This window comes from Ricinus communis, chromosome 3 (genome assembly GCF_019578655.1).
Source record: "Ricinus communis isolate WT05 ecotype wild-type chromosome 3, ASM1957865v1, whole genome shotgun sequence".
In the NCBI taxonomy this organism is placed as follows: Eukaryota; Viridiplantae; Streptophyta; class Magnoliopsida; order Malpighiales; family Euphorbiaceae; genus Ricinus; species Ricinus communis.
Window position 1 is genome coordinate 3,773,198 of NC_063258.1, and position 27,919 is coordinate 3,801,116.

General features: G+C 31.4%; 2 protein-coding genes across 8 annotated transcripts; one reads left to right on the forward strand and one right to left on the reverse strand.

Moving 5' to 3' along the window:
* Positions 1–27,919, reverse strand: LOC8262641. 3 transcript variants are annotated; one of them, XM_048371677.1, is made up of 5 exons: positions 27,291–27,919; positions 26,494–27,169; positions 26,319–26,410; positions 26,077–26,224; positions 1–176 (listed from the first exon to the last, which is right to left on the reverse strand). In XM_048371677.1, the coding sequence occupies exons 1-4, from the start codon at positions 27,755–27,757 to the stop codon at positions 26,080–26,082; spliced, it is 1,380 nt and encodes a 459-aa protein (XP_048227634.1). In that variant the 5' UTR covers positions 27,758–27,919; the 3' UTR covers positions 1–176; positions 26,077–26,079. The 3 variants fall into 3 exon arrangements, with proteins under 3 accessions (XP_048227634.1, XP_002519384.2, XP_015574792.2); XM_002519338.3 differs by lacking the exon at positions 1–176 and adding an exon at positions 17,831–17,967 and having other exon boundaries at positions 27,291–27,918; XM_015719306.2 differs by lacking the exon at positions 1–176 and adding an exon at positions 19,403–19,656.
* LOC8262643 (general transcription factor 3C polypeptide 3) lies at positions 2,515–17,616 on the forward strand. Of its 5 annotated transcripts, none has more exons than XM_048371674.1 (19): positions 2,515–2,682; positions 2,725–2,860; positions 2,939–3,041; positions 3,244–3,351; positions 4,510–4,691; positions 7,699–7,894; positions 9,263–9,520; positions 10,028–10,171; positions 11,013–11,091; positions 12,749–12,862; positions 12,992–13,158; positions 13,723–13,835; positions 14,732–14,843; positions 14,963–15,034; positions 15,197–15,323; positions 15,547–15,661; positions 16,621–16,811; positions 16,894–17,006; positions 17,186–17,616. In XM_048371674.1, the coding sequence occupies exons 1-19, from the start codon at positions 2,625–2,627 to the stop codon at positions 17,462–17,464; spliced, it is 2,667 nt and encodes an 888-aa protein (XP_048227631.1). In that variant the 5' UTR covers positions 2,515–2,624; the 3' UTR covers positions 17,465–17,616. The 5 variants fall into 5 exon arrangements, with proteins under 5 accessions (XP_048227631.1, XP_048227630.1, XP_015574791.2 ...); XM_048371676.1 differs by having other exon boundaries at positions 2,583–2,682; positions 2,944–3,041; XM_048371673.1 differs by having other exon boundaries at positions 2,515–2,860.

Consider the following 27,919-nt stretch of genomic DNA (forward strand, 5'->3'; position numbering starts at 1 on the left):
TAAAATATAATACATTATACAAAATTGACAAAAATACAACAAAATTCGTAAAGAGCCAAAACTTAGGACAAAAATGTGTAGAGCCGATCGATGCTGGACATAGAGCTAATTTGAGCTGATCGGCTCTAGAGTATTTAGGCAGATTTTTTCGACTTTCAATGTATTCCTCGCTAGAGCTGAATTTCATATGAATAGAAAGTAAAAATCAATTAGATATAAAAGAAATAAAATAAAATAAAATAAAATAAAATAGAAACAATATAAATCAATTAATTGATCAAAATCCTAAAAATTGATGAAAAACCTTAGAAACTAAAAGTACAGTAAACAACAATGGCAAATTAATCATGTAATCCTATTAAACATATTTAATTACTGAATCATGATGAAAATATAAATCTAATCATTAATACTATTACATGTGTCTAATCAGATTCAAAACCCGAAGTTGAAAAATTATCAGATTCAAAATCCAAATATAACATTTTAAAACCCATAAAACATGCATATCATAAAAATATATAAATCATGCAAGAAATTTGATTTTAACACATATAACATTAAAAGAAATAACAAGCATAGAAAGAAACTATAAAATTCCAACCTATTTCTAATAAAGAGAACGGTTAGATGTATGTCATAAAAGCCAATTGGACTTTTACTTTTTGGTTCATACATTGTGATATTATTATGTAATAAATATCTTTTTATTTAATGACAGTTGCCTATCATTCATTTTTGTAATAATATAATTATTGGATGAGTCCAATAATATTTAATAAAGAATCTATTCTCAAGAGTTGAGAATATGAGTGACAGATGATCTTTAGAATAAATATTATAAAATAGTTCTTGGTTGTAGGTTTAAATATTTGACATCTTTAATCCGGAAGACCAATATAATGCGTTTAACCTATGATTAGTATGAGATATTAATATATATAGGATGGTGAGTCTCATGCCATTTAGTATGAGTACTAAGTTAATTATGATGGGTCACTTGTGAGACGAGTGGACTGAATATGACTTGAAGAAATAATGAATCACATGGAGATTTACTTAAGTCGCCGATTCATTACTAAGTTATGATGGTGTAACTAATCCTCAGACCTGAAATGACAGAATTGTCTCATGAATATGTAATTGGAATTTGCTTATGCTTTAGGCATCCGTTCATACCTAGAATGGGTACTTACAAATAGTGGCTCCAGTTGCATATTCATGAAGGCAAGTATTCATCAATAAGGAATCTATTACCTTGAGTAAACAAGGAGAATATCCTATGCGATTCGATAACATCTTGACTAAGAAATTCTTAGCCAAGGTAATTACGATTAATGGAAAAGGAGTTTTACATTAATCATATTTAGTCGAGATGTATCCTGGATTTGGTCATAGAATAAAGTTAGTGGATTTGACTATTCTATGATCCTCACTTGATCGAGATATTGTTCAATGAAAAAGTTCAATTACACGATAATTATAAATAAAGGATTCAACTCTTGATTGTTGATGATGTTTCTGTTAGAGAATCAAATAGAGATTCGCAATTGTAAATCCTCTAAATTGTTTCACATAACCAATCTCAAGTAAAGCTATTGAATCCTGAAAGATGAAGAACTCTATTTCCTACTATGATAACCTTGTTATTAAAGTAAGTATGTCGAATTATCACTCTTATAATTATAGAAGTAAGAAACTCTCTTTTATATAGTGTTAAGGATTCATAATTCTTAACTCAGTCGTACATATACATGTCATTACAAAACTCATTTGTGATGACATTTGTCAAGCAGTATTGATACATTTTCATTATAAAACTTTTTTGTAAATACATGTCATTACCAATTGGCAGTGTATAGAGCCAACTGGCACTGGACAGAGCTGACCGGTTCTGTGTACAGCCGATTGGCTTAAGGAGTAAAAGGTACTGAAAATTTTTATGATTTAATTCTTGAATTTATAAAAACTGTCGTTTCACCCCTCAAACTTAATTTTTTTTTACAAATTAGATCCAAATTGATTCTAGAAAAGAAATTTTATTTCAATTATTCTTAACTCTAACTGGAATTCTCCCGTCCTCGACCTCTCGAGATTCGAGAAAGACAATAACTTTCATCATAGAATTTCCGTAATTCCCTCGATATCTAAATCTGGAAAATGGGTCCTCAAAATGACTAAAATTGGAAAGTTTATATACCATTAGTATAATTTTTCCTTTTATATTATTAGTATAATATTATTTTATTAAAATTTATAATAATATATTAAAATATTATCATTATATATTATATTATTATATTATGTTTCCAAATATATATTTAGCTATTATTTTTAAATAAATAAATTTTAATCTATTATTTATTTTTATTAAATTCATTTTAATTCGAATTTGTTTGATAAACTTCCGACCTCGGTTCCTAATTGACCGAACTATTTTGGGTATGGGTGTCACTTTCGTAATTTACAGTTACAGAAGATTAAATTTAAATTCTGATATTTTGCCTTGAAAAGTAGTAAAAAAAACATAATATTTAAAAGAAAAAAAAGAGTCAGTGGCCGCCGTTAGCTTTTTCTTTTCAGTCGCCCGAGGCGTTAATTAATTTGGTTAGACGTAATAGGGAATGGACGAAATTGAAGAATTAACGCGAATGTTGAGCAGCGAAGGAGAAGAAGAAGAAGATGATGAAGAAGAAGCAATCGAACAAGAAGAAGAAGAAGAAGATGAGGAAGAAGAAGCAATCGAACAAGAAGAAGAAGAAGCAATCGAACAAGAAGAAGAGGAAGCAGAAGAAGAAGAGCAATTTGAATATGAAGCTCTTGCTTCTAAAAAACGTAAACTACTTGCTGATGCAACAGGGTTTGTCTCTCTCTCTCTCTGTTTTCTTTTTATTTTTCTAAATTAAATTGGTGTACTGTATTTATTATTGATTAACAGTTCAGGGTCAGGGGAGAAGGTTAGGACAGAGGATATAAATAGTGCTCTCATTGATGAAGTTATGCGAGGGTTTAATTTGGGTACCCGCAGAAAGTCACGCAAGGTTATTCCATTTTCTATTCTTTTCCATCTCTCTATCTTCATATGGTTCTCCATAACCTTTTCTTTTTACTTGACATAAAACTAGTTTCCATGATTCTTGTTTTAAGTTGATGTGCTCCTAGGATTGGATTATATATCAGACAGTTTTCAGTATTGTCTCGTTCTATTTTAGTCATATTATTCCTCTTCTGTATCTTATACAGTCTAAGAAAAGAGGTAGGAGGAGAGGCTCCAAAAATAAACTCACCCCTGAAATTACAAAGATGCTTGGTGATGCTACTGTTCTCTGTGCACATGGTCAACACCAAGAGGTAAGATGCATCGCATTTTTAGTATTATTTTTTTATTTTTCGTTCTATTTATTTATTGTTTTGTGCAGTTTTACCATGATTTCACGTTTTATGTTGCTATTAAGTTTACACATCATTCCATATGGTAACATCAAGCTGGTTGAGAAATGAAACATGGCTGAATGCATTTGCAGACCCACAATGGGAGCAGTGGCTGTCTCTTTCTCCCACTGCGTTCGCTTCTCCCCTTTAGGGAACATAACTTAATTCTTTTTTGGCCGCTCTGCTTAAATTTTATGAATCCATCTGAATCTGCCACTGGCTGAATATGTATAATTTTTTCCCTGAGCTCGACCAGTTTAACTTGAGCTCCCTAGCATTTTCTCTCTGTCACCAACTAAGCCCTTGGGTGCACTTTAGAATCTATTGAGTACAATACTTCCAACTTAACATGGGAATGAGAGTGCACTTCAGCCGATCTAGCTAGAGGATTGATGAGGTGGAAAAATACTGACGTGGACCACTAAGTACTAGACTAATTTACCATATTAGGCACTAACATAGTCTTATCTTTAATATGGAAACCTTTAACTGAGACACCTGATTGGAGAGAATGGGTCAGCAACTAAAAAAAGTAAATTGTATTGGGTTTAAGGTCATTATGAAAGTATTAGTAAAAAGGACCATGTGGTTATTTAGATAAATGGGGATTCTGTATTTGTATAGTTGCACATTATACTTGAATACAAGATGAAATAACATAGAAATTTTTTTTAACTGCTGCTGTCTATCAATGTTGGTTGGCAGTATTCTGTAGTGACATAGTGGGTAATGGGCTAGTGAATTAGTGAATATACGTATCCTTTTCTGTGAGTTTCTACTTAGTAATAGATCTGAAAATGGCTTAATCCTTTTGAGTAGAACTATGTTTTTGAGCTAGCATTATTTTATTTGCTCAGATTACTAGACAATATAAAATTATATTATATTGGAACTAGAGCTTTTGCATAATAAAATATGCCTCCAGTTGCTAGAAATCTAAGCTCTAATATCTTTTATCATATTGTTTGCTTTGGTTTCTTCTTGCTCGATAAGTTTCTTGATTCAATTTTTAAACAATCTTTATTTTAGTCATAATGTAGTAGTTCCTCTTTGCTGACTTTTCTAACTTTTTGATAGGCCATATCTGTTTTGAATGAAGTTGTTAGGGTAGCACCGCATGTACCTGATGCATACCATACACTAGGACTTGCCCATGAGTCACTTGGTAATACTGAAAAAGCGATGGCATTTTATGCAATTGCAGCACGTCTTATGCCGAAAAATTCAGTCTTGTGGAAGACGCTTTTTACCTGGCACAAGTAAGTTATTTCTTGGACATCATAATTTGACGCACTAAATCTCATGAGGTAAATACTGGCAATTTTATCTTTGTTAAATATTATATAAATGTAAATAAATATAAAAATCTAAAATAATAGAAATAAAATAATGAGTAAAAATAATTAAATATAATAAATAATAAAATATAATAATTAATATAAATAATAAAATATAATAATTAATATAAATAATATGACAATTCATTCTGCATGATACTAGCGCACAACATTTAACAATAAATATGGTTGATATTCATTTCCTAATATAACTAGATTTCTTATGAACTTCAAAAGAACCTTAAAATTTAAAAATTTTATTTCTTAAGTTATTAACTTTGTAATTATACCTTATAAAATCTATACAAATTTAAATATAATGTCCACTTTTTTAGTTGGAAGGTTAGTTGTAAGCCTAACTTGAAGGGGATGAAAGTCTTGGTTACTTGATGGTGAAATTCATTGCTCTAGGTGGATAATGGTTGCAAGTAAATCCCCTTGAATTAACACTTCCATTAGCATAAGATTATTAGGTGGTTTCATCGGAATTATTTGGATGTTTTCATGCTCCACATCCCACATCAATATTGCTATGAGGATTTTTCAAGTCCAACTACCTGGAAAGTCTTATGGCTAGTCTTGACTAGAACACTTGTGGTATGATAAAGGTATTGAACTCATCCCTGCTTACCGACACTTTTATCTGTTCTAGACTTGCAAAAGACTGAAGTTTATGTTCTGTATTCCCTTAACCAAGGGTTTGCAGTGCTTAGTTGTGTTCCTTATCTCACATTCATAGGGTAGTAACGAAGCCTTACATTGTGGCCTATATCTGAGGCATAATCGCACCAAAGGCAACTCTGGCTACCACTTCAATTAATGAGCTTGTGGTGTTACAAATATTAAGTTGCAGTCAATGTTGCCCACTTGAATGGTGTAGAACCTAGGAAAGAGAGATCTGTAGTGCTAAGAAAACACAAACATATTCCTGGGAGATTTATATGTATAATGTCCTATTCTATTTCTTCATTTGTATAATATGATTATAGAGTCATTGATGCACCCCTACTTAGATATATTATTTGGAGACCTATAGGAAGGTGTTGATATTCTGTATTCTACATCTTAAACTTACCCGATCTCACTAGCATCTTAATTTTATAGCACTTTTTTCCCTCCAAAGACTCCATACAACTGCAAAAAGTCCAATTTTGAAGAGTTTCTTCGGCATTCTTCCTACCATTTGAATCTAAAATCATTAGATCTATAAGGATTTGATTGGAGATTGCAGCAAATTGTCGGGCAGAAAATTGAGAAATTAGAATTTGAAACTCTCATATCAGGAAATGGTTTTGCTGATGCCTAGGCTCAGATGGGCAATTGATGTTACATGAGCTTCTCAACTTTCTCCCATTGGGATAGTAATTTGTCTTGCTCAAATTCAATATTTGCTAGCTGAAAAATTAGCAGGGCTTTGTTTTGCAAGATGGTGGTTGTTGTTTTTTTCTTTTATCTTTCTGGTCATAAAAGAAAAAAGGAAATACTATTGACTGATAATTGTGTATATAATACGAAGAGGTATGTCTTTCTTTAGTAAGATAGTTGATTGACTAAAAAAATGACATTATTTGAGACTTAGGAAATGAAACTTCCATTCAACTATAGTCGAGAGGAAATAAGTCTCAGCAGGCACTAAAGGGGAAGCTTAGAGACAGAATTCAAATAGTTGAATAGAGGAGTACGTGGGAAACGTCGAAGTAAGTTGTGGCTTATAAATTGGAAGATGAGGAGATAACCAAATTCTCACATGTCCGTTTCGTTATTACAACCTTCTTTTTTGATATCAAAGACCAGAAGCTATACTTCGGAATGGAAACTAAGTTGCAACGAATCCCATGCAATTCAATTTTTGCTCTTTGCATTTTTTTTTTTTTTTTTTTTTTTTGAGTAAGCAAAGTAAGTACCGTGTAGAGTAGACCTACACAGGTGCTCAAGAGATGATGAAATAAGCAAATAATCAAACATTATGAAAAAGACGAAGAAAATTATTGTCTTCGTCGATGGCCACTTTCAGATGGATCAATGAGTTACCACTCGGGGGAAATCCTTTTATTGCGTATTGAATATAGATCCATGTCTTTCTTGTTCCACTAGCTAGGTCGACGCCGGCTATAATGAGTCTTGGTATAGTTATCCATAGTGTCTCGTGAACAGAGTTTTGAAAGATGTTTACCAGACAAATAGAATCAATGAGTTACGCAATACCAATACCCGATATTGATCTTGTGAATATAATCACAAGAATGCAAGCTTTAGTTTTTGCAATGCGAAAAGACAAACACAAAAGAACAGCGTAGAGACAAGGAAAAAATTATAATTTCATATTGGAGCAATAGGTTTTGCTTGGCCTTAACATAAAATTTAACTAGAAAAATATCGCTGTCCAATCACCTTGAGTAACATTAAAATCAAAATAATGTCTCAGAAGCTCGAAAAAAGAAATCAAGGAAACAACTGAACCCCAAATATTACTAAAAAGTTCTCCAATTAAAACTTTCTTTTGTTTTGACTCTAGTTTCGGGTTATTATTGATCACATGATACTGCTTGTTAGATGAATGTTACGATTTTTTTTCATTTTCTATTTGCTTGGTTCTAGAACAATATGACTCTCACAATAAAGAAGCAGATATTCTCTTATAATAAAGAGCAGATAAGACTTAGTAGGATATAATGCACTACTAATCTCGAAAGCTGCAATGTCTTGTTGATAGTAATACTACTAAGACATAAAAACTAAACCTCAAAAAGGATACTTAACACGCCAAATGTGAAATTAAGTATTTACTTTACAAGGATCTCATGAAATTATATCCTTCCTTTTAGGGACTTTTGTTGGTAATATGAGAGGATTGTGTGATGAGGTTGGGAAATAAGTTGTTTCCGTTTCCACATGTTCATACTGATATATTTTATTGAATGGAGTGCAGCGAAAGAGGAGATGTGGCTCGAGCCAGTATGTACCTCGCTAAAGCTATAAGGGCAGATCCTAATGATATTTCACTCAGAAAACGTCAGGCATTGCTTTATGTTAAGCTTGGGAATTTCCAAAAAGCTGCCGAGTCATATGATCAAATATTGCAAATTTGTTCTGAAGATATTGAAGTGCTGAAGATAGCTGCTGAGGTTTTGATTTGATCATTTCTTTTTAAAGCTTATTAATGTAACTGTGCTTGCTATATTATCAAATTACACCATAAATTTGTAATGGTCTGATTCCTTTTGATTTGTGAAGCTAATAGCAAGCTGATAATCCTTTGCCTTAGCTGGTAGGTGATCTGTGCCACTGTTTAAATCTTAGCATTGAAGGGAAAATGGCATATTATTTTAGTGCTTATGATTGGTGGTAAATTTGGAATTTTAGAAGTTATCAAATATAAAGAAGATGATTTTTCGTTACATTTGTGCTACCAGAAAAAGAAAAAGAAATGAAGCAAAGGTTGTAGTTCCTATAAAAAAAGAACGTGCATTTATGTGAAATTGTTTTAAAGCATGACTATTTTCTGAGCAACCACTTTTTGTATTGAAAACTAAGTATTTAGCTTGCCCTTTTAAATACTTATTTTATGTAGTAATTTACTGATTTTAAGTCTATATTTGTCATTTGTTTTTAATTTCTTAGTCTCATTCTGCTTTATAGTTTTTATTCTTCATAATTTTAATATTTTAGTCCACCAAATATATTTATTATCAGAGAGACGATTATAAAGTCCCTATTAACAATGAGCTACTTGCTTCTAAGGCTTAACATTGGACTTGCAAGGTTTTTTAGCTCTTGACAGGAAACAAGTTCCTGCTGGTAATCTCGGTGAAGTAACATAACTAGCAAACTCTCTAGTTGATTCCTAGTTTCCAGAGTTTTAAGTAATGGTATCATGAACCAGTATTGGTATCAGTTCATTGTAATGGTGTTGGACTGAAGTAGACTGTCTCAGATCAAAACACTCGCTGACTGCTACCGTGAATTGTTAAGAACAATATCTTTTCAGATGGGTAAATTTAGACATGCATTGCTAAAGAGTCCGTATAAATTTGGGAAGCTTAATTGAAGTGATAGAACTAGAAAAAGTTGGTAGACTTTGAAAAACAAAAGGAAACTGAGTTGTTCCCTTATCCACTATAATGTGTAGTTAAATGACCTATTGGGAGACCAAAACCTTGTTAAAAAATGGGCACGCAGCGCGTATTGCCTGTCATTTAAAACCATGCTAGTTCCCTGTTATGATGCTACATCTAATATCAGGCCTTCTTTCTGTTTTTCAGTTGCACATTGTATAAAACATGGTTCATTATGCTAAATCTCAAATTCCTTGGTTCCATATTTCTAAATATTGGATTTGTATTTTCCTGTTACCCCTGTTCAACGATAACTTTATTTGAAGAGCTTTATTTACTTATGGTGGTTTTGATTTTCTCATGTTTTACTGTGGTATCTTCTCCCCATTATTTTTTGTCCATCCCTAGGATTTGATTTTTTTTTTCTTTCAATGTCAGCTATACTCTGAATGTGGTCAATCAGAACGAAGTGTCAGCATTTTGGAGAAATATTTCGATGGTCATCCATCTGGAGCTGATTTTAGCGTGATTGATTTGCTTGCTGCTGTACTCATGGATACCAATGCATATAATAAGGCACTTCAGCATATTGAGCATGCTCACCTGGTTTACTATTCAGGAAAGGAAATGCCTTTGCAATTGAAAATAAAAGCAGGAATCTGCCACATTCACCTTAAAAATGTTGAGAAAGCGGAGGTTTGTATGATTTTCTAAGTTTGCTGAATATTTGAATTGTTTAATTTCATTCTAGCTGCCCTGACTTGGCAATGGAAAAGAAAGAAATTAAAATTGAGGAACAAGTCTTATGTTTTTCTTTTCTTATTTTGTTTTTTTATTACTTTTCCCTCTTAAAGCATAAAAGCATTTGTGGGCAGATTGTTTGATATTAGTTTTGGTTAGTTACAGTTAATAGTTGAAGTAGCAGTGAGTAGTTAAACTATTAAAATAATTTTAAAATGAAATGAATGCTTTAAATTAAAAAATTAGGTGATGATACTACAAAATGGTCAAGCTGTGCCCTTTGACCTGTGATGTAGAAGACAGCATAATGAAACTCCAAATAACGGATAGTCTTTAAAATTCTCTAATGAAATGCCTGATATTATTGACCATTTTCTAGAACCTTTCAAGGTATACTATGAGTTGTTTCTATCGTTCTGTATGAATTTTTCGTGTTGCTGAACTATCTTGAATGATTTTCAGATGCTCTTCAGTAATCTGGAGCTGGAGAGTGTTAGTCATGCTGAATTGATTATGGATGTAGCTAATGCGTATATGAATCTGGAGCATCTTCAGCTTGCACTGAAGTACTATCTTATCTTGGAGTCAAATGCTGGAGGTGAAAATGTAAGGAAAACATTTTAGTCATTCTATATTTTTATTGGTACCACATCGTGGTGATGGTGCATTATGTAGAAGTACAAAAAGTCATTGCATTCTTTGTATGTGGATAGTTTTCATGGACTGAAATAGTGGAGTTCAAATTGTGCTTTTCCTCCGGTGAATATGGTGGTGAATATGGTGATGCTGGAGCTCAGAAATGAGTAAACTTGTTTGAATTTTGCCCTGTAGCTTAGGATACACCGTGCACATAGAGTTTTAGTTGACAAGTCAGAAAAAGAAAAGAATTTGTTATTTTGTACCTACTATATTGATCTAGAAAATCTGATGGAAAGAAAATTCCAATTTGCAAATTCAGTGTTTCAAAATTGGTTGATAATGATCAGTGTTTTAAGCACAATGCACTGTTTTTGTGATGCATTGTGTTGATAGCACGCTCTTGTTTATATATAAGTTGTGTGCTAAACTTCTGTTCAGTCTACTAATTAGAAACGTTTTTCTCCTTTTTTTTTTTTGTCAATCTCATTTTCAAATCACCCTGAATGTAAGGGCAAACTGTTATGGTGAAACATCGACTAGACTGGCCAGTTTTAACCTGAATGATAGAGCTTAGTGGTGCAAGTGCTGATTGCTACTAGTTTTTGAAGGATTTTGAGGTGGGTGAAGCTATTAATGTGATTAGGGTGGATTATTTTGTATTTTTTTGCTCTAAAATAAACACACATGGTCAACATCATGTAAATATTTGGCTGCATCCAACTGTGCATAATGCTGATGATACAATGTAGTACATTTTAAATACAATTTCACGTGTGATGCTAATTTATATGATTTTCTTTTTCTCTAGGGCTATATACATTTGAAAATTGCTCAATGTTACTTATCTTTGAAAGATCGAGAAAAAGCAACTATGTTCTTTTACAAAGGTAATTGAGATCTGGACACAAGCTGCCAATGAAATCAGATATCATATCTACATTTTGCGAAGAAGAGAATTGTCCATCAAGTTTCACAAGAGGAATTCGACTGACATACCACAACCAGCTCACATACCAATAATTTGTACCTCTTCGTACCATATGCTAACCTAAATGGCATACTCTCTGCTCATACAGATACCATTAGCTGAGAAGCTTAGAATCTTGTTACCTCTCTTGAAGTCTGCAAATGGATTTCTAGGTAAACATCACTAGTGGTCACTGAACTTGTCACTAAAATATGGTAAGGTCACAAAGCTTCAATTTTAGCATTATATCAATAATCTATAACTTCACTTTGCTTCAGTCAGTCTGACTAATTTCGGTCATAAATCTAACTAGAATTTTGACGAGGCACTTCTTGAGATATTATTTCTTAATTGAAAATAGTTAATAATGTGATTCACATAAAATTTTTCTGCTCTCTACCTTTAACCCTTCACCGTTTTGGGTCTCAGTAAATCTTAAAAAGTAAAAGGTTTCTCAGTCTGCGCTACCAAAGCAGCTTATTGGATTTATTAAAAGGTTTCTCAGTCTGCACCACTAGAGCAGGTTATTGAATCTATAAATAAAATTAGATAAAGTGAATGGACTAAATTAATATTAGGGATTATTGACAAAATTTTAACAAATTGAAGTTTCCTGACCTGCATTGAAATAATTTAGTGCCAAGTTCAGTGACAATTAGTGCTATTTATCCTAGACTTCAATATAATTGTGGACTGGAATTCTTCCATAGATTGACAACATAAACTGCATCAAAATTCCTCAAATTACTGTTTATGAGAACTATTCACTGTGCTAGACCTTCACTACAGACAGCCCCTAAAAACATTCTTTTGCTGTGATATTTTTCTTCCTATTCATGCTTGATTATGCACACTGGTTGCATTTATGAGTTCCTACACTTCCTATCTTTATATCAACCCAAAACAAATCCAAGACAGTCCACACTTAAACCTGTCACTTCCATGTGGTATGCTAAGATTATGGACTGATAAGCCCTATCGGCTCATTTTCGGATACATCAAATATTTGGGATTAACAATAATCTAACCTTCTGTTTGGAAACAGAAATGAAGAGTTCCTTAACCCAGTCATCTTAATTTGCATGGAAAGAGTAGAAATTGCATTTGTTATTGGGCATCCATCATGAAAAATACACAGTTATCTTCATGAACAATAATCTTTTTATTTTTTTCAACTTTGGCTTTTAAATTGATGAATGTAGTTGTAATTTTAGCTTTCAGAAGTTCCTTTTTGTCAAAACTGTTTTTTGAAAAAACTGCATTTTATCTATTTTCCTTCCCTCATCTTTCACCCTTTCTTGGAAAGAATATATAAAAGTTAACTCTCTCCTATCTTTTGTTCTCTCCTATTTTCTCTCTCCTCTCCCACTTCACTTTTTTCCAAAGCAAAGGGCGAGTGTTTTTTTGGTTGAGTGTGTTCTGAGATCTTAGAGTACTGGTTAGTGCATGGCAGATTCTGATTTCTGGCTTGTTGAAAATTGTCTATGATGGCTTTCTTTTCTTCTAACTTTCATTCTAGGCTGTTTTATTAGGCTGCCCTTAGACATTTAAAATTGCTAAGTGTAGTTTCCTTTCAGCTTTGCATGCACTTGAAGATAGTGTTGATTGTCGATTAGCTTTGGCATCCCTGATCCTTGAGGATGGTAAAGAAGACGAAGCTATTTCTTTGCTAGCACCTCCAGAAGGTTTAGGTAATACTAGTTTGGTACATTCTTTTTCTTATGCTCATTTCAAAAAGAAAAATCTATTCCTTGTGTTGATTTTAACATATTCTGGCAGAGGGCTTTCTCTATAATCCATTTCTTGTGGCTTCCTTGCAGATTCCATCAATTTAAGTTCTGATAAGCATAAACCATGGTGGCTTGATGGCAAAATAAAACTGAGGCTTTGCCACATATATAGGTCCAGAGGAATGCTTGAAGATTTTATCAACACTATACTCCCTTTGGTCCGTGAATCACTTTATGTCAAATCCCTTCGCCAGAAGGTAATTACACCATAATACTAGGAACTTACATCTAGCTCTTTTTCTGTTCCCGATTCCCTCCAATATTATCATAAATTCAGAAGGACAATTGATATGTGTAATCCATCTTAAATTCTTGCTAAACTTTGACTAGCGGACAAGTAATCTAAATCTTACCTACATCGGGGCTGTTTCACGTTTTGTTCTATTTTAATTTTTTTTGTTTGTTTGCTTTGTGGTTTTTTTTTCCTTGTCTTTTGTATGTCTGTGGTGTGCAGTTTGATATTTTGGATCATTAGTACATGATTTTATTTGTGCATCTGTATGTTTCTCTTTGCTCCCGTCTTTGTTTTTTCACCTTCAGCTTTGCCTTATATTTTACTTTTTTTCCATGTCATTTAAGTTGTATAGGATGTATTGGTTCTTAAGTTATTGTTATCTGCTATTCTAGATTGGTTGCGTGATTTGCACTGAAAAAAATGTCTTGCCACATATGCAATCTTTGGAATCTATTGGTTTTCATGCATTAAGCAGAGACATCATTATCATTTCCTTGCTCTGCTGATTGGTTCTTGATCTTTTTAGGTAAAGAGGAGGCTGACAACAAGTGTTCTCCGTAAAAGAACCAAAATTCTAGATGTTGGGGAAATTAATGATGTATTTGGGGGAGTTAGACCGTTGGCTTCCCGCTCGGATCTGTGAGTAGTTGATTATGCTGTGTTCACTATTGAACTTTTTCACAAACTTCTGGTTAAGGTTGCCCTTGATAACAAGGATAACCTAGTAACTGTTTGATAGTTAATTAGGCGATCATGATGGCCTTCAGTCAATATATTCCTGAAATGACCACATGAATCCTTTTCAGTTGTGGAGCCAATTGACTTTTAAGTCTTTCCTTCATAAGTGCCTCCTATTTAGTATTTTCTTATTGATATATAGTTGTGTAGGTTAAAAAGAATAACAGCTGCTTTTTAAATTTCAATTGACTGTTTATCACAAACACTAAATTTCTTGATTCCAGGCAGATGAGCATACTTGATAGGAAGCTAGGCATCTTTATCTTGTATTTATAAGGTGACTAATTGATCGTGCATTTCTATGAACCAAGAATGTGAATTCAAGGGGGCAAAATGCAGCAATGCCTATGCTGAAGTTTTCTGTGGAAGCTTCTTTTTCTTATTATTATTTTATTCTTTAACCCACTACATGGTCTATAATAAAATTCAATTTTCATGTCTTCTTTTTCATCTGGTTGCTTCAAGATTTTATTTTCATATTTTATTCTGTTATACTTGGCAAGATTGTACATTTGGATGCATGGTAGTTTGCATACAAGCGACAGTAAGTGAAAATTATTTCTACGTCTACTGAATTTCAAAGTTATATATATTAACAATGATGATATTACTTCTGTGAAAAAAACAATCTTATTTTCCTGAATAACCATAATGTGCAAAAGCAAACTTACTTTATGTCTTAGCAATTTATTTATTTTTTAACATTAAATAGTGTTTGTTGTGTACAATTAATGGTGGAATTATAGATTGTAAACTTGCGCATTGCAGATTAACTGGTTATTGATGTTGTCAATTAGATTGAAAGCTACTAGAGCAAGGAAGATGCTTCAGAAGAAGGAAGAAGAGAAAGTAGAGGCGAGGGCTGCTGGCATTGATTGTCATAGTGATGATTCAGATGATGAGTCATTGGTAAATTGCTTTTGATTGTATTGCAACCTGTAAGAGCATTAATGTGGTTAATCTATAAACTATAAAATCTGGTAATTTGGGCCTGATATCCTGGTATTTATTTCTTTTTGGTTGTGCAGGAAGAAGAAGTCAGAATCCCTCCCCTTCCTAACTTCTTAAAGGACGAAGAGCATCATAATCTGATTATAGATGTTTGTACTTTCCTTTGCTTTCTGCTAATTTTTCCCAGGCTGTTCTGTTTTGAATGTTCAAATGATATTTTCTTTAGTTATTGAGGATCTCAATTAATGTTGAATAAAATCGCTGTTACATTTTCTTTTATCTGAGATGAACTTTCTTTGTGCAATTTATAGTTGTGCAAGGCACTTCAATCACTACAGAGGTACTGGGAGGCACTAGAGATTATTAATCTTACTCGAAGATTGGCATATAAGAATCTGCCTAATGAGAAGAAGGAGGAACTTCAGTCTCTTGCAGCTCGTAACTCCTAAAACTTATAATTCAAAAATCATCTTTTACATCAGTTCCAAAGTATTGAGCCTGTGCTCCAAGAATACTAGATAGAAAAAGAAATATACTTACAATATAAATAAATCTTTTTCTTTAATCGTTTTGGCTCATATGATTATTTCTTCATTAGGGAATAACTATACAAATAATCTTGAATCCTTATTGAGACAGTGTTTTGTTTATATTTCTGCAGAAATATCATATAAGACCACTGACCCTAAGCATGGGTTTGACTGTGTAAGGTCCATTGTTGTGCAGCATCCATACAGCCTTGCTGCCTGGAACTGCTATTACAAAATAACTCTAAGGTATGTTATCCATGCGAAGGTTTTTGACTTGATTAATTACATGTCTATACATCATCTAGTCCTTTTAAGTATGTCATTCATGGTGATATGCTCATATTTAGAGCTGCAAGTATGTCTTGATTTAAATGCATTGACATGACAAGGGGGCAAAAGAAAAATCTATAAAAAAAAAAAAACTAAATAGGTAGCACACTCTTATAAAAGTTTAACCGTAAGCATATTTGAAGGATGGTGAAGGATAAATGTAACAATCCCCATTCCCTAACTGGCTGGAGATTGACTTGTGGCTTAGTTGATTTTGAGTGGAATGCTGTATATGGCCTAAACATACTTTGTCCATATCTAAATTCAAATTTTTAATGTTTAATGGAGAAAAAGGAAAAGGCATATATGTATTTGTATGTGTCTTTATGTCTTTACTCTTTAGAACATTATGGGCATATGATATAATTCTATGGCAATTATGGGTCATTTACTGACATATCCACCTCTCTGTGCTTTATAGTTTAGGCGTGTCCATGTCCTTCGCAGGTTTGACAATACTGAAATAGAATAATAGAACTGTCTAAAGACAAGATAATACGAAGTGGTCATAAGCTAATAGATAAAAGAGTTTTTTAATTTTTCTTTTGCATTGAAATTGTATTTGTTTTTATCAAAATGTAATTTCAAAAGCCATCATAAACCTACTTAGATTAACATTCTCACATAGACCTTTTAAAATTTTGCTCTTGCTGAATGGTATGTCTCTGTATTCTAAGTGGGAATCTAGAACTAGTTTTCCCCTCCCTGAAATGTCTTTATCTTATTCAACATAGTTAAAATTGGACCTATGATTTTCAACATTATTTATCTAGTTTTGGTTTCTCTTCTTTCACAACTATAGGAGCATAATCTGCATAAACTCAAGAGTTACATCTCTGTTTATTAATATGTTGTCTTTGCTTGTGATATAATAGGTTAGGAAAGAACTACTCACGGCATGCGAAGTTTCTACGCTATATGCGAAGCAAACACAATGATTGTGTACCACCCATAATCATTTATGGACATCAGTTTACTGTGGCCAGCCATCACCAAGATGCTGCAAGAGAATACCTTGCAGCTTATAAACTATTGCCTGAGAGTCCTCTGATTAATCTTTGTGTTGGTAAGAAAGTCTATTGTCTTGTAATTTTTTGATATCTGTAATTACATCATTGTTTACATTTTAATGCTGTTTTCTTATCCAGGAACTTCCTTGATCAATTTGGCCCTCGGATTTAGACTTCAAAATAAGCATCATTGTCTTGCACAAGGCTTATCATTCCTCTATAAAAATCTAAAGCTTGCTGAAAATAACCAGGTATGCTTTTATTTATAGACCTATGGAATCCTTATTACTGTATGGAATGCATGCTTCCTGTGTATCAACCATATACCTACTGTAACTAGATTGAAACCCTAGACCCTGAACAATTGAAACCATTTAGATTACATCATCCATTGGCATTTAATTGTAACTTGCAAATCTGTGTCATGTAGGTAAGTTTGCAGGAGGCATTATATAACATTGCTCGTGCATATCATCATGTTGGACTAGTATCTCTAGCAGCTTCATATTATGAAAAGGTGCTTGGAATACGTGAGAAGGATTACACCATTCCAAAACTTCTGAATGAGAACTCAGATATGGGAAATCTGAAGCCTGGTTACTGCGACCTGCGTAGGGAGGCAGCTCATAATTTGCACTTAATTTACAGGAAAAGTGGAGCATTTGATCTTGCTAGGCAGGTCTTGAAAGATCATGCAGATTTTGATTAAATATGCTTTAATTACTCAAGTAGCCTGTATAACACGCGAGTTTATCTTTTGTGTATATATCATCTTTGTAAATTGACATGGATAACAATTAGTATACTTTATTGCTTTAAGAAAGATCATTATATTTATGTATTAGAAACTTTCTTTATCAAGTTTCTTATTAGATGTGTGTATTGAGGAAGCAAAGCATATATATATACACATATATATATATATATATTTCTTGTAGTATTATGTCCTCTTAGAAACAAGCATCCTGATCATGTGAGAACCAATTAATAGCTCCTAAATCTTTTGCAGCTTTTGGGGGAATGCTTTCCATAACTTTTTCTTGACCCTTTGGATAGTAAATCCCAGTCCTCTCATCTGGAATCCAGCAATTCCCTTCACCTGTATTCCTCTTCTTCTTCACTTCCTCAGCATCCATCTTCATTGTTTCTCTCATTGATGTATCATGAGATGAGCAACTGCTTTTCTTGTGGTAGGCTTTTCGGATCATCGGCCTGTACCAATCATGAGGCACTCCATATTTTTTATCAAATAAAATGGCGTCTATTTTATATTCACTTTGTAAAGATATACAATTGCAGACCTATTACTTTAATGCTTTGTTTGGTGCACAAGTAACGCTTTGTTTGGTGCACTAATTGTGCAAGGAAGGAAAAGGAGAAAATTAAACAAGGGAAATCAATTTGAATGACATTGTATTTCTCTACCTATGTTTGGTTTGCTACCTAAAATTTCTCTTATCTGTACACCTAATGCTTGGCTATAATTTTTTCTTGTCTAAAAGGGCGAATTAGTAAAATTAGGTCAGGTTCTCTTACTCTCTAAATTGGAAAGAAATTGTAATTCACATGTTTCACTCCATTTTTATCCTTTTTTTCCTTTTTTCTCTTTTCTCATCCTTGTTTTAACAACAATCAAATAATTTTCTTTTCTTTTCTTTTCCTTTCCCTTCACCTCCTTCCAACAACATAGGGTAAATTATATAAACTTTATTCATGTTAGAGACATTTTCTTTTAGATGGCTTTCAGTAAAATCGAAAATGAACTGATGAATATAAAGCAAAGAACTTGGTAATATTACGATTTTTTAAACACCAAAATTCATTAAAAATCTTGATTATAGTAGAGAAATTCTTGTTAGTCTAAAAAACTTGAGCATTAAGCAGTGAGATTTATACATCATTCAAGTGTTAATTTCCTCATCTCTATTATAAACAAATATCAATTTCTTGACATTTAGCTCGATTGGTAAGAGTATCTAAAGTATTGGGTTCGAGTCTTCTTTTATGTTCTAAATGAATTATGATTATTATAGTAAGTGGATCAAGGTCTAAATAAATCCTTGTACTTTTGGCCGAAGTATAATTAAATTCTTAAACTTTAGAATGGCTTAGTTACATCCTTACAATTCCAAAAATAGAACAATTATATCCTTGGAGCTAACTCCTATTTTAAATAATAATGATGTTGATTTTCTTTTTATCAAATGTAGGAGAAATTATCATTTTTTATTTTATTTTTATCTATTAAAAGCAAGGTTAATAATCTCTCGCATGCACAAAGTGTGAGTTGGAAAGAGTTAAAAAGTTTCTTTTAGCACCTAAAACTAAATGAGTCTCATACCATTATACTGTAAAATAGATAGAGTTAAATTTAAGGATGTAATGTTTTATTTTCAAACTTTAAAAATATAATTGATCTACTTTGAAATTTAGGGACTTAATTGTACTTTAGCTAGAATTTTGAGGGGCTTTTTATATATACCTCTTGCCTAGTAAATGTAAAGGGTGACAACCCTATGTTCGTACCCTAGCCTCAATGCATCAATGTAGCCTTTGATTAAACAAAAAAAAAGTTAAAGAAACAAAATTTAGGCTTACTTGGAAAACATGGTGTGTGCTCCTCTAGCAAATGCACCTGAAGACATGATCTCTCCCTCTTATCTTGCTAGTTCATGCAAAGTGGGTGAGGATGAGTCCCAAGGGTGATGGCTCTATTTTATAATATAATAAGAGAAGGCAAACTTTGAAATAAACCAAAAAAGAAAAAAGGCAATTTTATTTAATGTGTTATCCATATCTCTCTTTTCGATGGAGATCTGGTTTGGGACCGTTCCAGCATACGTCAAATTATTGTCTGTTTAAACGGCCAACTTCTTCTTTCATGCTTCTTCCCTTAGTTGCCTGTCAATCATTGGCATGGAAGAATGGACCATTTGTTCAATCTTCCACTCACATAAATTTACTAATCTATTGCAACTAAGAGTAAAATTTATTTATATATAATAATCTATATTTAAAATTAAATAAAACTTATAATTATAAAAAAATTTATAATTTAATAAAATTTATAATTTAATAAAATTTAAGTATTAATTATTATTTTTATTTCAAACTTAACTTTATTAATAAAATGATAACAATTAAAAATAAAATACTTTAACATATTATCATATTATATAAATAATATTAAAAAATAAAATAATAATACTAAATATAAATACAATTATTATAATGCTTTCTATCTCTAAATCTACTAAAAGTGTCTTTGTGTAGCAAGTATAATTATAAAGTTAGTGCATCACGCCCAAATATTATTATATAGAAATATATATTCTTAAGATGAAATTTAAAAATTTAAAACTATTTATTTTAATTACTATTAGTCTGAATTGCAATTAAAATTTTTATAACTTTATAAAAGTTATTTTTATATAAAATATTACTGTAAAAGAATTTTAGTATATTTTATTATTTTTATTATATTTTTATAAAGCAATATCTATTATAATATCTCATAATATTTGAGAAATAAAGTTGCATATTAATTTATATTTATCACTACAAACTACAATAGTATTTATTATGGTATTCAATAAAAAAAGTATTGACTGATATAACATAAAATTATTTAAAATCAGTAGATTATAATATTTTGGACTGAAATTGCACTTTTTCTGGTTCTCCTTTTGTTATAATTTTTTCTTTTACTTTTTTTCTTTATTATCTTTCTTTCACCTGCTTGAGTTGGATAATTATTTTCTAAATTATCCATCACATAATTTTAAATTAATATTTTTAAATTGTAATTCACCAATAACACTACCATGCATTTATTTTAAATATAAAATAAGGAGAGAATATGTAAAAACTAGAATATGTAAAAACTAGAATAAGTAAAAAATATTAGAGAGTTAAAAAATAAAAAATGAGTAAAATATGATAATATTTTTTTAATGACCGATAAAAAATTATATATAATTTATATTAATATTTAATAAATTTTTAATAAACTAACTTTATTCCTCTTCATATAATTAATAATTCTACTATTGAATAACTAATAAAATTTAAAAAAGTTAATTATTAATTATTAGATAGGATATTTAAAATAAAATGCTATATCAATGAAGTATATATTTCATGAGATTAATTTCATTATATCTCTATGAATATTTTTCTTATTGTAAATTATTCAAAAATAATATTCATTTTGAAGTGAGTTCTATACTTATTATTTAATGCAAAAAAGAAAAAAAATTATTTGTAAATAAAATGAGTTTTTCAATGAATTTTAACCAAAGATAATTGTGGTGTTTGTTATTTTAATGCTTGTTATTAGTAATAAATTTGAGATTTTAAAAGTTACCAAATATAGATTTTTTTAAAATTATTAAATACAAATAAAGTTTCTTTTACACATGCCATAAAAAGCAAGTGAATTGAAAATTATTTTTTCATAAAAAAAGTGCGTTATTATGAAACTAAATTAGAGTATGATTTTATTATGCAAATCACTTGTTGCATTGAAAATTAAGTATTTAGCTAGGATTTTATTATAAATTTTTCTTTTATAATAATTTTTATGTATGTAATTTACTTTGAATATATTAATCTTATAATTTTATATTTTCTTATCCTTTGTGAACTTAATACATTAATAATTTTAATAGTACATTAATCTTATGTATCCAAGAGCTTCTTAAGAAGTTTGGCATAGAGAGACGTAAGATTGTTGATGCTCCAATGAGCACATCAACTAAGTTGGACAAAGATGGAAAAAGGGTAAGCTTACAGATGAGAAGAAATATAGAGGTATGATAAGATCTCTACTCTATCTTATGACTTCTAAACCTGATATCATGTATAATATTTGCTTGGGTGCTCGCTTTTAATCTAGTCCTAAAGAGTCAGATTTGCTTGCTATTAAAAGAATTTTAAAATATTTACATGACACTTTGCATGCAGGACTTTAGTATCTTAAGGATATATATTTTGATATAATTGGTCTTTCCGATGCCGATTATGCAAGCAATCTCTTAGATAGAAAGAGCACTTTAGTATCATGATTTAGTAAAAAGTAAGTCTTGGTTGTCTTATCCACCACTAAAGTGGAATATGTGACGGCGGATTCTTGTTGTACTCAAATACTATGGATAAAAAAATAATTCAAGGATTATGGTTAAGTATTGAATCATATTTCTATTAAATATGATAATACAAGTGCAATAAATATTTTTAAGAACCCTATTCAACATTCTATAAGTAAGCACATAATTTTTTGAGAGATCATGTTAAATGGTAATGTTGTGTTAGAATTTATTGATATAACTAACCAATTAACTGATATCTTTACAAAACCTCTCAATGAGGAAATATTAAATTATATCAAAAGATAGCTTGGTATGTTTGAAGGAAGTTCTCTTGAATAATCTTTGTTTGATTGTTTATATGCATTCGAATTTGAGTGGTATTGTGTTATGAATCTTATTGGTTCATTCAATAACCTCTAGTCACTCATCAACAAAAAAGGATCATATTACAAAGCCCTGTAAATGTGTTTTTTAATAAATTTTTAAAGTATAAGCTAGATAATTTAAATTAACCCTAAAACCTATTGGACATAAGCTATTCAAACACAAAAAGCATTATTTATGCCAAATAAACACATTTAGAAACCTAAAACACCCAAAAATGCCATAAAATAGAACCTTGAGAGCTTTTGTGTAATGTAAAACCTTTCAAAACCTTAAGAAAACTTAAAATACAATAAAAGAATAAAAATGTATACCAAAGCACATTTAGCTTTAGAGTTTGTGCCTTCAGGGTGATACCTTTGAAGAATATAGGTAAAAGAGGAGACTTTGAGATTAAAAGGCCTTTCCAAGCTTCTAAGACACCAAAAGGGGTTTCAAGGGCTTTTGAAATGGATAAAAGCTTTTAAAATAAGAAATCATTAATAGGTAAAAGAGTGAAGGTATAGGAAAATAAGGTTTTAGAGTATTTGAATGAGTGAAGGTTAAGACTTATGGATAGTGAGGTATTTTAGTTATCAGAAGAGGCTTCAAGATGAGATTGTAAAGGAGGTAAGGTGTATTTAAAGGTGTAATGTGTATAGGTGATAGATGTTTAAAGGTAGGAGTATGTGTAAAGGGATAAAATAGGGAACTTTTTAGGTGTGTGTGTATTAAGAGGGGAAGAAGTTGTTGGAGGTGTTGCTGCTTAAGGGTTTTAAGTTGTTGAGAGAGTGTGGTTAGTTGTAGCTAAGGTTTTAGTTTAGGAAAAGTATGGATATATATGGAGAATTTTAGGGTTTTGGAGGGTTTTTTTGTGTGTTTTTATTGCTTGAGGATTCTTAATGTTAAAGGATTATTTTTGGGTTTTAGGAAGGTGAAGAGGATCAAGGCACGTGTCCTTAGAAAGGGAATATGCCTCAAAGAGTTTAAATTTCTATGTAGACTGCCTCTTAGAGACTTAATCCATGTGGGGTGATCGCCTAGTCCACATAGGCTTAGCTTAGAGCGTAGTCCACATGGATTAGCTAGGCCACATGGATTGAGGGTGAACTTCTTGCGACTTCAGGTTCTAGATGGCCTTAATTTAGGGCTTTTATGGTTTTAGACTCCTATTTCAAGTTTTTAGGGTTTCAGGCTCCTCATGTCCTAGTTGAACATCCTAGTGGACCTCCGTGCTTGAGGATTGCTACCTAATGAGTCGATCATGATTAGAAGGATTCCCACCTCTTGGAACGAAGAAATTAAAAAGTATTGCATGTACCACTACATCCTAGGTCATAATACCGGCAATTGTATATGCTTTAAAAAAGATATCCAATACCTACTTGACAAGAAGATTATCACTTAGGACCAGCTCTTTGAGAGGGAGTCTCCAAAGTATTATGGGAGATTAGAGCTATAATTTTAGATCTTGTAACTAAGCACCAACATAGGCCAGTACTTGGTAGTTTATTAAAGTACTCTTGTAGTCTTGTTTGTACCTAATGAATGGGGATGCTTCTTTTGGAATGAACTAATGGTTTATGTTTTATGCATAAAAAAGTTTATTGGCAATCTTCATGTATTCTTTTTCTCATAAGACCTCAACAGTCTGTTCGCTCAAGAAGAGAGCATACATGCATACACGCATTCTAATGTATATTACAAAATAGAAAAATAAGAAAATATATTTTGTAATATAAAATTACAAAATAGAAAAATAAGAAAATATATTTTTTAAATGTTATGAAGTAACTAGTATAATATAAAAAAATATAGAAGGTAAATAGTAATTATCCTCTAAATTATTTATGAGCTATTAATTCTTAAATTTTATCTAACAAATTTCATCCAGTTGTTGAGTGAAAAAGAATTACTAGCTCCACAAAACTCTAAACCTAATAAATTAAATGATATTTAAAAAAATAACTCAACGATATTTAAATGTTAGTAAGAAATCTTAGATTATTATAATTATAGACAATCCTTATTAACCTTTCCGTTTTCATGCTACTAATATTCCCCTTAATCAGTTATCTTTAAAGAAAGAGACTTATATATATACGAGAAAGCCACAGCAAAAAATTTTCTTCATGGCCAAATTCTTTTATGCTTTTTTTGTTCAAAATATCTTTTTACAATTCTTTTCCAAAGAATTATATTTAGACCATTTTTTTCTTAACCTGCATTATAGTATTCTTTTGATATTTTATTGATATTTATTTATTATATTTTTATTATTATTAAATGAGTTTTTTATTTTATTTTTATTTTTATTATATTTTCATATATTCTAGACTATATTTGATATGTTTTTAATATATCATAATATATTTTTAAAACACACATCTTATATCATGAAAATATATTAATTGCTATAAAAATATATAAAATCATCATAAATATCAAACATAAAAGATATAGAATAAAAATGATAATTTACCTCATTTCACTGATTTTATAATAATACAAGTTAAAATAATACTCTTTAAGTATTTTATAGAAATACTTTTACTATCTTTTTCCAGACAAAGTTCTAAAAAAGATTTCATAATAATACAAGTTAAAATAATAAATTTTCAGTATCTTTTAATATCATTTTTCCGACGAAATTTTCAAAAAAAATAAAAAAATAAAATAAAAATTGAATTTACAATAATATAAATTAGAATATTTTTTCAGTATCTTTTATTAATATTTTTAGTATAATCTTTTAGACGAAATTCAAAATAAAAAATTCATAATAATATAAATTAAAATAAATAAACATACTTTTAATATTTTTTTTATTGTAAATTTTAAAAAATAAAAATTACTTTCACAATAATATATATTAAAATAATATATTTTTAGTCTCTTTTAAATATTGTTATATCCTTTTTCTAAGAAAATACTAAAAGGATACTGTATAAATAAAAAAATTTGAGAAAAACTATAAAAAGTTTTACCATAAAAATAAACTTTTTCGGAAGAAGAGTGCCCGTGAAATTTTAAAAGGGCAATGCATCTCTTAATATTACAAAGTCGACTTAGTAGTCACGTCTTGTCCCGAGCCCAGTTGACCTAACTTTTCTAAATTCTATTTCTTAATTTTTTAAAAAGGCTTTTTCTCAAATTTGATTCGGTTTCTTAACAAAATTTTAAAAAATGATAACAAAGATTTTAAAAGAATTATAATTTCTATTGCCAAAGCTCTGCCAAGAAGGCTGTAATCTTTTTCTTTTCTCTTTTCTGAATTGAGAAGCCGCAAAATATATATATAATTGAGATTAAAGGTGAAATTTCTTTCTTTTTTTTTTTCTATTAAAGTGGTTTATCATTATTAGCATTCAAAATTTCTGTGATTTCAATTCCTGTTCTACTAACAAGATAAATCTTGATGCTAAGTTACCAAGGCCGCTTTCACAACATTCCATAAATCTTGATAAATCTTGTTAACTTGTTTAGCAATGCGATTATCAAACATTAAGGCCTAAATTAGACAGCAAATTCTTATCCATAAAAAAGTTCCTGCTTGGTGTTTGTTGATAAGACCAACCACACTCTTTATACGGATTTGTTGCAATCTTTTATTCAGACATGATGTGCAAACTACAGATATAAATAATGGATCCAGAAAAGGAAAGTTGAAGAGTAAGTTTGGCACAAAAAGCATATACACATCATAAAGAAAGGTTATAATCCTGAAAAGTGAAAATTCATTATCATGCATTAAAAGTTACTACTACTAGTTTGATGGGATTTCAGCAATGGCAGAATCTAAGAATCAGCACTCCTTAACTGCACTTAAATCATTTAAGTATAAATAACAAGAATAAAACCCACTCACCTTCTAGTCAGCTCGAGATATTTTAGCCCTCTTGGCTTTATGATGTCCTTTGTTCCTCAGATTACTAGCAGTAATAAGTTTATAATTAGAGCAAGGCATTTCACTAAGCTTCCCAAACCTTTGCTCATAGAAGTGCCATAATTCTGCCCTGAAAACAAAGTAAAGAAGCCAATTTACATGGATAATCCGTACAATCATGTGGAGCAATTTAAAGAGCATCACTCTGCTACAGGACTTAATACCAGTAGACTAGGAATTGGAAGGGAGCAAATTTTCTATATATCTCTTCAGCCTCGCTTTGAACTGTTTTGATGGTGGAATTTTTGGCATGAACCTGCACAGACAGCTATCAGACACTGCAAACATGACTTAAATAGTCATTATAGTACAAGAAACACACAAAAGAAAAAGATATACCTGTTTAAAATGCCTCACAGTTTCAGAATCAGTAGGAATAACATGGTAGAATCCCATGCACATAAGCACATTGGCTCGTGTGAAAGGACCAAAACCCTCAATTTCTCTGAGCTGATCGGTCAATTTACTATAAGTGGACAAACTACCTCCATTGGAAACTTGTTCAAATTCTCTTAGTGGGATTCTTCCTTCAACAATACCCTGAGCCAGTTTTATAATTCGACCTGCTCTATAGCCAAGACCACAGCGCTTCGCCAGAAATCTTTCATCAAGGTTTGCTAATTCCCTGGGGCTAGGAAAATTACCAGTTGTTTTTTTTGCGCAATGCTGTGTCACTAGGTGAGATTGAATATCAGAAGTTGCATAAGGGCCGGTACTATAAAATGTATTTGATCCCTGACAAGATTTAAGATTATCAAAAGAACCATCATCTACACAATTAAGAGAATTCGATATCTTCATTTGTGAATCGTCCGTTGTCAAGCAGGTATCAGCTGCTTCCAAATCCATGCTTTCTGTAGGCACTTTGGATAGTCTAATTTTCCTCTTGGGCTCCTTTTTAACAGGTGTATTTGGAATGAAATGGTTAAAAGCGTGTTTTTGTTGAGGTGATTGAGAATGCAGTTCGATCTGAAATTTACAGAGTGCATCCGCCATGCTTAGAGTCCTTGACCACCTGTCACATCACAAGCAATAGAAAGACCCGAAAAGCATTCTTCTCTCAGCGACATAATATCAAACAGAATATATGCACATGGAGTAAAGACTACAAGAAAATAAGAGAGGCAAGACAGTACTGGCAATTGCAAAGGAGAATGCACTTAACCATGTCCTCAAACAAAGTGGGAGACCTCAACACTCTCCCTCCAAAATCTCCAATCAAAGGACACTCTTCTCCCTCAAAAGCTGAAACGATCTTTCTAAACTCTCTGGCATTGAACTCGTCCATATCCGATAACCTAAGCATCCTAACAATCTGAACCAAAAGCGACTCTTGATGTTTCGGGGAGAGGGAACGATTGCCATAGACGCGGACGAGAAGAGACTTAGAGAGATGTTGAGAGATGGATACCATAAGGGAATTATCAGTATCGTCATTTAGGCGCAATGGACGAGAGAAGGTGCGAGAGAGAGGGTCCCAATGATTAGGGGATAGCATAAATAAGCCATGGCTGCATACTGTTTTCTCTAAATCAAATGTATCTGCGGCCTCTCCTCCCACTGCTACTTCAAATTCCACCACTCCTTCTTCCCTTCTCCACATTTCAGAATTACGTGTGTTCTAATTGTCCTTTTGGCTAATAAATTTTTTTTAGGAGGATAGTAGAATTGAAGGGGAATGGTCTTTATTCATTCCTGGTGTTCAACTTGAAAAGTTTCCTCGTTAATTATAACTTTTATCACTATTATTAAGCTAGCTAGCTAG

Excerpts from the sequence above, each read along its gene's own strand:
- LOC8262643 (XM_048371673.1), top strand. The coding sequence starts at position 2,625 with ATGGACGAAATTGAAGAATTAACGCGAATGTTGAGCAGCGAAGGAGAA. Across the intron at positions 13,159-13,722 it reads TCAAATCCCTTCGCCAGAAG|GTAAAGAGGAGGCTGACAAC; the intron begins GTAATTACACCA and ends TGATCTTTTTAG. Across the intron at positions 17,007-17,185 it reads AGCTTGCTGAAAATAACCAG|GTAAGTTTGCAGGAGGCATT; the intron begins GTATGCTTTTAT and ends TGTGTCATGTAG.
- LOC8262641 (XM_048371677.1), bottom strand. The coding sequence starts at position 27,757 with ATGTGGAGAAGGGAAGAAGGAGTGGTGGAATTTGAAGTAGCAGTGGGA. Across the intron at positions 26,411-26,493 it reads CTGTGAGGCATTTTAAACAG|GTTCATGCCAAAAATTCCAC; the intron begins GTATATCTTTTT and ends CTGTCTGTGCAG. Across the intron at positions 26,225-26,318 it reads TTCCAATTCCTAGTCTACTG|GGCAGAATTATGGCACTTCT; the intron begins GTATTAAGTCCT and ends CTTTGTTTTCAG.